General features: G+C 45.5%; 1 protein-coding gene across 1 annotated transcript; it reads left to right on the plus strand.

Annotated features, from left to right (window-relative positions):
- The first annotated feature begins 1578 nt into the window (after window positions 1–1578).
- On the plus strand, window positions 1579–10088 carry LOC141926071 (glutathione S-transferase omega-1-like). The gene is made up of 6 exons (XM_074831219.1): window positions 1579–1797; window positions 1929–2037; window positions 4319–4541; window positions 5789–5890; window positions 8035–8141; window positions 9556–10088. Exons 1-6 carry the CDS (start codon window positions 1764–1766, stop codon window positions 9707–9709), a joined length of 729 nt encoding a protein of 242 aa, XP_074687320.1. The 5' UTR covers window positions 1579–1763; the 3' UTR covers window positions 9710–10088.
- The last annotated feature ends 350 nt before the right edge of the window (window positions 10089–10438 follow it).

Consider the following 10438-nt stretch of genomic DNA (forward strand, 5'->3'; position numbering starts at 1 on the left):
GATCTTGTGATGCTGCTTTGAGATCCTATGTGCCTGTCTCTGGGCTGTGAGTTAGCAGACCGCCTGTGGTGTTCTTAATTGCGAAAAGAAACTTCAAATGAATCTTCTCTTTTTTCATCACCCAAAATTTTGCTGAATCTTTCCTAAGGGCAGGCACTCAGAGGAATGAGAAATATGTCCTCTAACAGAGTTTTTTTTTAATGTCAGGAGAAATTATTTTGTTGGCAAAGGACATCTTATGTACAGCTTCTGTTTGCCTAGGGCATTGCAGGCTTATGCAATGAATTACCACTCCCCTTCACTGTTGAGATGCATATTAATTACATAATCAAAGAGCAATGACTTCACAAAAATCATGTTGTTCTTCTATTCAAATGGATAATGGTGTCAGGTTCATGGTCACTTTACATAGTGGCCACCTCAGTGTTTGCTTGCAGGAGAGATCACCACTGAAAATACTGGTCTTTGTGACATGATGTCTGAGGCCCAACTCCAGTAACGAAACAAAACCGAAAGTCACCAACAGGCAAAACTTTCTCACTGTGCAAGCATGGATCCACTGATGAGACTGGCGAAGCTCCCATTCCTCTATTAGCCTTGGGGGTTTGACAGACATGTCCATCGCCAGAAGGGCCAGGAATTTCTCTCCTTTTGGCAAGGGCTGCCCCAGGCCCTTGGTGCCTACAAACGTGTTCTTTCCTAAATACTGTGCAGCTCTTAACCTGAAGGTTGGGTGGAAGTGTGTGGAGCCCCAGGAAGGGAAGCATTTTACTTCTGGGACCATAGATCAACCCGGGCACTGTGTGAAATGCATTAAGAGGAAAGCTCTTCTGTTTCTATTATTATATCCCAGGAAAGGCTGGTACAAGGAGGGCCCTGGTGCCTTCACCTCAACTGAAGAGGAAGCGAAAGGGATGGAGAGGACTTCAGTCCATACTTTGGTTCTCTTTTGCTCTGTGCACATACTGATGGTCCCACTGGTCATGTTTGCAGAAGCAAGCATGAATCCTTCTATGATTGCAAGGTAGTAATTAAATTAAATCTAATGTTTGCTGCACCCCCTTTTCTGTTAGGTTATCTGTTTTCCCCTCTCGGGTTTTCATCATGAAGCAGAATAGCTGCAGGAGAGAGAAACTCTTCTTGTTGTCCTCAAGGTGGGATTGGATTGGGTTTTGAAGGGCAATAGGTGATGCAGTGCTGCCATAGCAGGAGAAGGCCCTGCCCGGGGAGGAGGCAGTGAGGGAAGCAGAGGGACACCTGGTGCCTCACCAGCTGCTGGAGGTGCACTTGAAAAAAACCAGTCATAAACGGTGGAGTTTTTGCCATTTAAATGGAAGTGCCAGCTGGGGTGGGTTATGCTGCGGTTATAAAGATGAGAGCATTAAGAGCAGCTTCAATAGTGCCTGTCCCAGCGAGCGGGTCAGCATCCCCAGTGGGGACAACAGTCAGCTCAAGGAGGGACCACCGGGCTGCACGACGCTCCTGCCCCCGAAACCCAAGTGTCGCTTTGTCGTCTCTACAGCGACACCCAAGCCTTCCCCTCTCCGTGGGGGCCAGCCACCTGAGGCAGGGCGCCGACAGTCCCCGGGGGAGGGGCGCAGCCCGGCACACCGGCTCTACCTCCCGGCCGGCTGCCCGGGCCCGCGGCATCGGCCCGCGCCCCTGAGGGGCGGTGGTTCCCGCCCTCCCCACGGCCGCCCCCCGCGGGCGGGGCATGTGGCGGCTGGGCGGTGGCGGGGCACGGCGCGGCACCACAGATCGCGATGGCGGGCGACCACTCTCGGAGCCTGGGCAAGGGTAAGCGCCGGCCCTGGCGGGCGAGCGGGCGGGCTGCCGTATCGCCTCAGCTGGGGCCGGGCGGCCTGTGGAGGGGGCGCGGGGCTGCGCGCGAAGCGAGTGCCGGCTGTAACGGTGTTTTCTCTCCGCAGGCAGCGCGGCCCCGGGGCCTGTGCCCGAGGGGCTGATCCGGCTGTACAGCATGCGCTTCTGCCCCTTCGCCCAGAGGACGCGCCTCGTCCTCCGCGCCAAGGGCATCAGGTGAGACCTTCCCGGCGGGCCGGGACGGCGCGGGGCGCGGCTCCCCGCCGGCCGCGCTGCCCCTCGGCCCCCTCCCGCGCTGCCGTGACCGTCTGTCAGGGCTCGCACGGAGTGGTTCAAGCTGCCCCTCCTACCTGGGTATCTTAGATGGTTCTTCATTAAGCATCCCTAAAAGAACAACGAAAAAGGGTTTCTGTGGTTTCTACAAAGCTTGAACTTTTTAAGACTCTTTTTCGGGGGTGGGGGGTGGGGGGTGTGTGTGTTTTGCTGAAGTGGGAAATAAATAGGCTGTGTATGAAATCAATTATGTAAAGGCTCAGAGTAAATCTGTAGGGAAAAACCCCAAGATTATTTTTTTTTCTCACGTGTCATTCTGAATGTTTGCAATAATAGCATTTGAGCTTGTCCTGGGTAAATGTGAGTAGAGTCTTAACGTATGCTATTGTTTGATTTTGATGTAAGCTGCAGTGAAAGTTCTGGGAGATATGAATATTCAGCGTTTCTGTGACATTACTGCTTAGCAAAACACAATAGTGAGTGAGTGACCTTTTTAAAAGGGGATATGTATTGCGTTCCTGTAACTTCTGATTCCTGTGCAAATTCAGTACTCAAAGGTACTGAGCCCTCAGGGTGGGATTCTGTTTCTTACTTTACCACCTGTTCAATGTGAGGCCATAGGTGAGGACGATGAGAGGGTAGGATGGTCTCCTGATTTGGTCTTTGATGTAAAGTCAGATTAAAATTCAACTGCATTTCTTAATTGGAGTGTAAGTTAATGTCGTTCAGTACTTGTGTGTGTTTCTTTTTCAAGACAGCTATGTCATTTCAGTGTTTTTAAATGAGGACTAATGCTTCTCTCAGTTTACAGCTTCAAAGTAACATGTTTTTCCACCTTTTTCTGATTCCCACTAAGTCAATAGTTTGTTAACCAGCACAGGGCTGGGAGTTCATGTTAGCATAGTGAACGCTTACCACTCAGTTCTCCTGATAGCAAGATGAGAGCTGGGTTGGTTTGTTTTGTTTTTTCTAGGCTCATTTTTGGAAGAGTAGGTGCCTTAAAACTTACAGGTCAGTTTAATTCTGTCCTTATTTAGAGTCTCTGGACTGATTTTGGAGCTGGGGGGTTGTTTTAGTCTAGTGATTTTGGATGGGTTTTATGGCTACCTAAATGTGGTAGTTGCCTTCTGGTAACCTTTCAGTTGTTCTGAAGGTTCAGTTGTGTTTAGCAGACCCTTGGGCTTGCTAGGAGTTTTCTGGGGTCACACATATAACACAGCATATAATTTATGGTTTTTGAATGTAACAGACATATTTCCCATGGGGTTTTTTTTAATCAATATCTATTTGCCTTTACTCTAAACACCTGTTCAGTGTGAGGCCATAGGTGAGGATGATGAGTAGGTAGGATGGTCTCCTGATTTGGTCTTTGATGTAAAGTCAGATTAAAGTTCAACTGCATTTCTTAATTGGAGTGTAGTTTATTTGCAATCAAGTGCTTCTTTCTTAGAACCTGCATGTGATAAGAGTGCTGCATTCTGAGCTTGTCCTTTGTTTTTAGCATGACAGTAAGGGCTGCCTCTGTGCTTGCAAACTGTTGATCTGTCTTTTATTAGTTTAACAAACAACTTACTGTAAGTCAGTGCTGATTTTCTCCGTCAAAGGGTAGTGCCCACGGCAGTAGTGTCAAGTAGTGTCAAATGGTTAATCCTGCAAAGGACTTCAGGGAAGACATAGGGAGAGCAGGGGGACAAGGATTCAGCCTTTCAAGTACTGTAGCAGTTGAGGTGCAGTGACTGCATTTCATCATGGTATGGAGTGGACTGGAGCAGAACTGAGCCTGTTTGGTGTGGCAATTGAGGCACGGACTCTCCATGAAGCGCAGAAGGAAAACCCCTTTATTATTACAATAGTACGTACTTATGCTCTCGCCAAAGCTCTTACTTCATAATTAGCAAATCAGCAATTAGATAGCTATCAACGTTTTCTCCTATCAGCATAAGACCACTCTCACACGCGCTGTGCAGACCAATCAACTTCTTGTTCACGCGCTGTTCATGTGGCGATAACTTCTCACAGTTCAGTATTTTCCACAGTTCAGTGTTGCAGCTGTCTGTTGTTTTTCCCTGCCACCTTGGCACAACTCGACAGTTTCTTATCTTTCTCCCAAGGCCTGTTTTTCATCCAAAGCCTAGCTGTTTCTTAGGGGCTGTGCAGAGATGACAGGCCGATGTTGATTTGCCTGTCTCCCACACTTTGGGTCTTGTTTCTTTTGCTATTTTAGCCATGAAATAATCAACATCAATCTGAAGAATAAACCTGACTGGTTCTTTGAGAAGAACCCCTTTGGGCTGGTTCCTGTTCTGGAGACCAGCAAGGGCCAACTGATCTATGAGTCCCCAATCACTTGTGAATATTTGGATGAAGCATTTCCGGGGAAGAAGTTGATGCCTTCGGACCCATATGAGCGAGCCTTTCAGAAGATGCTCTTGGAACAGTTCTCAAAGGTACTGAGTCCTCAGGGTGGGGTTCTGTTTCTTACTTTACCATAGCACCAGAAGCTGCAGCTCTCTTGCCAATGCTGCTTTCATCCTTTAAAGCAGGTCTTGTGTCTGGGAAAAGCATTTAACTAACCAGAGGAGTTATTTGGAGTCTCTTGCTGTGAGCACATACAAACCACTGTGTGTCTGAATTGCTCCCAGCATTTATGCTGGGGGATGGATGCAGGAAGACAGCCGAGCTAGTGAAAGTGTATATGCTGAGACAGGATTTTGAGCGTCCTACAATAGAGCAAAGGTTAGTAGACTAAACCAGCTGAATGCTTGAAACCTAGGCAGTGACAATTGCTGTATTTTAATCTGAGTCTTTCTGTAGGAAGTACTGTATGAATGCGGAATGTGAAGAGTGCCTGACTGAGAGCCTACAACCATGGACAAGAGATGGCAGGTGGCTGTAGACGTGGGACCTGTATAAGGAAACTGGTTTTGGCTCTCAGTAGTGGTTGGAATTGGGCACTGTGGCTGACTGGAAGTAACCTCTCTGTACAAGCATGTGCTTTGAAGGGTCTAGGAAGTGAAAGAAGTGAGCTTGGGTATGAGGAAGTAATGGAAGATGCAAAGAGACGTGGACAAAGAAGGGGAATAGAAGTGAGGATATATTTACAACTGGCCTTTCTGAATAGGCGTGCTAGGAAGAGGGTTACAGGGAAGCATGTTGCAAGAAACAAAACATGCAGGAATGTTGGTTGTATGAATGACAAGATCTTAGAAAAATGTTTGTCTATGAGCTTTTGACAATATAGTTTAGTTAAGCTTGGCCAATGGGCATCTTCCTGGTACTATATGCTTTTTTCTGGCAATTACCAAATTAGAAAATGCACAGGTTTGTAGAAGCCTGCATATCCTAGGCTGCACATCTCTTTCTAAAAAGTACCTTAAATGCTGATAATTAAAGTGCATTTGGATGTCAGAAATATGAAACCAGGAAAAGAGTACCACTCTGCACCTTGCTACTTTTTTGGTAGTGTGTGCAAATGGGAAACGTGCTCCTCTTTCCATTGTTCTCTTATTACAAAATGAAAATTCTTTAGTATTTGCATTTGTTCTTCCTTTAAGCCTTTGGTTACCTTTTCTGAACAATAAAAGATTTTTGGTAATGCATTTTATTTAACTTTAGTATCTTAACATCTTAAGCTCTGAATGACTCGTATTATTGTAATAGGAACATTAAAAACTTTATACTTTCCTTTGTATAGATAACACCCATAGTTTTCAAGTATTTTGTGGCAGTCAAAGATGGACAGGACACCACGGCGCTGAAAGCAGAGATTGCTGAAAAGTTTGGCAAGCTTGAAGAGGTAAGAGTATTTAGTGATAATGAGCAGGTTGCCAGTCATTGTGTGATCCTTTTTTCTTTCATGCTTTGGCCTTTGGAGCTAGATCTCTTCTCCTTCAGTTGGTAGTTACAGCAAGGAACAATCTTTCAATTTACTCCCCCCAGCCTAGGATGCACACCAGCAGCACCACTAGAGTAAATTCCAAGTAGCTAACCTAAACTTCATCTGTATGATGAAGGCTGTGTGGACTTGTGGAATGTTTTTTTAAGTTCCAGCTGACTGCTGTTGTCTTAAATATCTTTGTTGTGCTTTAAATGTAAGGAGCCCTTGCAGCATGTTCTAAGAGCAGGCCTGAGGAGTCCGAGCTGCTGAAAAGTGCAGCTGTGCTGTAGCTCTGCTGAAATCAGTGCAGATACACTGGTGATGAAATAAAATATTTTTTGTTCAAGAGCTTATCTTTAGGGGGGTGGTGGGAAGCAGAATGTAATCTGTCCCTTGCAGAAATCCAGCCCTGGGCCGTGTTCTGCTACACACGGTGTAATGCACCTTCAGCAGAGCTCCGGGAAGTGCCAGGTGGCTTTGATGCTGCGTTGGGAAATTCACAATCCTGATTTAGTGTCAGTAGTTGTTCTTGGCTAGTCTGAACAGCTGTCAGACCTGCCTTTATCATAGCAGCCACGACTAATGCTTGTCTGGCTCAATCAAGACGCGTTCCTCCAGAGTGTTTCTCTTCAAGTGCAAAGCTACTAATAGCTCTCTAGTACTTTCCTAATTCTAACAGTGCTGTGCATTCAGCTTACCCACCCCCCTGAGTTGCCAAAGTAAAACTGTTTTCAGAGTAGTCTTGTCTGTCTGATCAGGCTGATTCTGGATTAGTGCAGATGACAAATGAATTCTTGGTTGAAGCCGTGTGTGTTTCACTTCCCTGAAATACAGATCTATTAAACAATAAGGAAGAATTATCTTTCTTCCTGCTTTATTAATGCTGTGAAATTCTTGCTGCTCCTTCGGTGTCTCTATTTTACCATACCCTGAAGGATTTTACAGCAGCAGCTGAAGGTCAGCTGAGGATGGGAGGAAGGAACAGAGCCATGTAAACCTCGCTCAGCCTATTGCAAGAGCGATTCAAGAAGGGAAGTGTTTTGAAACACTTCTGTATTGACTTTGCTGCTACCCAGCAGAGGGAGCTGCCTTCCCGTCTCTGCAACCGTGCAGTGCTGGGTTGTGTTCTGCCAGACACCTGGTTATTCAAACTGCTTGATGCTTCCTGAAGGCTGCCTTAAAATTTCTACTAGATCATGGGGGTTAGGGGACAGGGAGTAAATGCCATAGGAGTATAGTGTTGTCTGTCCAAAAAGACAAATATTTGTGAGGTCTCTCAAGTTCTGCCTTTAAAATGCTGATGTGCCTGAAAACAGAGGGACTAGTCTTATGAAAGAAGAGACCAAGCTCTGGAGGTTCCTTAAATCATGTTCAACTTGGATGACCACCGCACTTGAAATGTATCAGAAACATAAATGTAACTGGAGAACTTGCTTCATTCTTTGTGGCCCTGCCTTCTGTGCTGAGCTGTAGGGAATCTCTTCCTGGTGCGTGGATGTTACACTTGCTTCCTGTTTCCTTTGCACCTGGAATCAAATCCTGTTCTAGATACAATGTGTTAAATGCTTTCCTGACATCACTTCACCTCAAGTGCCATGGGAAAAGAGTCCATGCTAAAACAGTGCTCTGGTTTATCTAGATGTTAAATTTAGCTGAATTTATTGCTCAAGAAACGCATGTGCATTGTTATGTGTGATTAGTCTGTGCTATTAATGCTTTTTGACAAGTAAGAAATCACGAACTGACAGATTCTGAGAGCTAAATTCCTTTTTGTTTGTGCACAAGCTGCAGCTCACTAGTGATTAATATTTTGTGACAGTTTTTGAACCTCTGGAGAAGAGCTGGACTGAGTGAAATATTTAAGCTTGATACTACAGCTGCTTTACTGAGTAGCTCTGACTCCTCAGATATTGCGTGCAGAGGAGAACTAAACTATATCTCCATCATTTCCTGTCCGATCCCTTCAGTATGCCTGCACTCCACTATGAAGTGGCCTTTTTGTTACTGTTCTGTTGTGGTAATTTTTCCTTCTGAGAACAATTGTCATCTTTTACCCCTCGCAGATTCTGTCCAAACGCAACACTGTGTTTTATGGTGGAGACTCAATCTCCATGCTTGACTACATGATCTGGCCATGGTTTGAACGTCTGGAACCATTCCAGCTGAAGGAGTGAGTGCCTTGCCTAGCTTCTAGTGTGTGCTGAAGTGCCTCAGTATAAATATTCTTTCCATACACTCTACAGCAATGGGCCACCCTTGAGGGGCTGCTGAAGAAAGTTCGTATTGTGTTACAGTTTGGGGGAAGCATCTTCTCAAAAGAGAGATGAGTTTTTCAGGGTCTTCTGTAAACAAGCTTTTTTTCATCAGGTCTGTTTTCCTACCAAATGATTTTGACAGATCTGGAAGAAGGGGTCAAAACACAGGACTTTCTCTCCATTCCTAACGTCATAGATGAAAATGGTCTTTATTTGAAGGGGATGGAAGGATGGAGGCCTAGGTTCAAATTTCTTGGTCCAAAGCCTCAGACTTGAAATGCAGTCTTCTGCTCCTCTTTGGAAATGCCAAGTTGACAAAGGAGTGTGAATTGAACCATTATTGGTCCTGGTGCCTGAACAGTTCTTGAAGAACAAGGCAAACACAGGGAATCCTTAGCATTGAAACTCAGGCACTGTAAAATGAGGGCTCTGCGCGTGGCTTGCTAACCTACTTTGTCTCCTGTGTGGTCCTTGATTGAAAGGGGAAATATTACAAGCAACATAGGAGCACAGGTCTAGAGATGTTAAAGTGTTTGAATGACTGAGGATCTGAGCCATTGTATGTTAAGAAAAGATGCTTTCTGGATAAGGGCTAGGAGTTACCTGGAGAAGTTATGCATTAACTAAACTTGGGAGTTGGAAATTGTAATGCAAAGTACTTGGGTCAGTCTGCCAGAAGAGAATGAAAATAGCAATTTACATTGTTAAGCTTTTGGTTTGCCACATGGTGGGGTTTTTTTCAAATGTGTCTGAGTGGGTTTGTGGATTTAGTCTCTTAGTCAAATCCTCAGTCTTCAACAGACTGCTCTGCATTTTGAGCTGCTGGGTTGCAGGGCAGTACAAACTGCACAGCTTGTCTCTGTATGGAAGAGAGAGGAGAGAAGTAGTTCGGGGGTTGTGGAGGAGGACTCAACCACTGCACACAGCACTTGCTTCAAAAATCACCACTGACAAAGCAATTCCAGAGGGAGGCAGTGGTGCGCAAGCCTCTGCCCTCAACTCAGCAGATGATAAATAAGAAATGTGTCTTTTGCGGCAGGGATGACATAAGCAAAAATATGCGGATATCTTGCACAATGAGTGCTCACTTGTGTTTTTGCTCAGCTTTGCAGAATGCATAAGCTCTGTAAGAACTCTTTCACTTTGCAAATGCTAGTCTGTCTTCTGGTGGTCTGATACGTATTTCTGTCACCTGCTCTGGGCTGAGCATTATACTGGGAGGGAGAAAGCAAAACAAGCCATAAAGTAGAACTCCTCAAGCTGTTTTGCTTCCTTGATGCCCTCCAAGTTTCCCATTTGCATTACTTGGTCTCTTTCCTTTTCCTGTAGTGCTCTGAGTCACACCCCAAAGCTCCAACGCTGGATGGAGGCCATGAAGGAGGACCCTGCTGTCAAGGCTACAATGACTGACCCACAGACATTCAAAGATTACCTCCAGCTCTATTTGAAGAACAGCCCTGAGGCATGCGATTATGGGCTCTGAGGTGCCAGTAGACATATGCTTGCTGAAGTGTCAGTGCTTCTTTTCAGTGTGAGCTGTGGGGACCTAGTATAATTTGGTGTGGGCTCTTCTGTGGTTGCATTTCATAACGGGAGTAAATCTGTGCTGAGAAATCTGTGAACTCCTCTCCTTCCTGTGAAGGAGGAGGATATGCTGGCTTCAGACAGGAGATGGAAAGTCATTGCTGGCTATGTATGTTGCATGAAGGAAAATGTTAGTTTTACTCAGAGGTGATGTTCTCCTATCTCTGGCCTCTTTGCAGGCATTGCTGGTGGGCAGTCCCTGAACTGACCCTGTTACTTAAAAATTGTAACACTGATATCTTGAAAATAAATAAAAAGCAAACAGAATTGTCTTTAAACACAGTTTTTCCTTCCACTTTCCAGGTGGCTGTTAGTCACTGGACTGGTTGTGGGAGAGGGGTGCGGCACTGTAAAGGCTAAAACAGATAATGTAGTCTCTGCAGTTAAGATGCAGTTACCTAGTGCAAACTGTCATCCTCTGAGACAGCACTACTGCCAAACCACTGAACTTGTAACCCTGCACACTTATCCCTGCTGAAGTCATGTTTGCAGAGACTGTCTAATAATGGCTTCCCGTTTGGGCTAGACGTGCTAGGGGAGTCTGTGGTTATAATCCTTCTCTGTCCTTCTGAAGTAGGGTCGTGTTTACTCTAGGTCCTAACCTCAATTATCCTAAAGGCTGGAGTAG

Source organism: Strix aluco, chromosome 7, assembly GCF_031877795.1.
Source record: "Strix aluco isolate bStrAlu1 chromosome 7, bStrAlu1.hap1, whole genome shotgun sequence".
Classification (NCBI taxonomy): domain Eukaryota; kingdom Metazoa; phylum Chordata; class Aves; order Strigiformes; family Strigidae; genus Strix; species Strix aluco.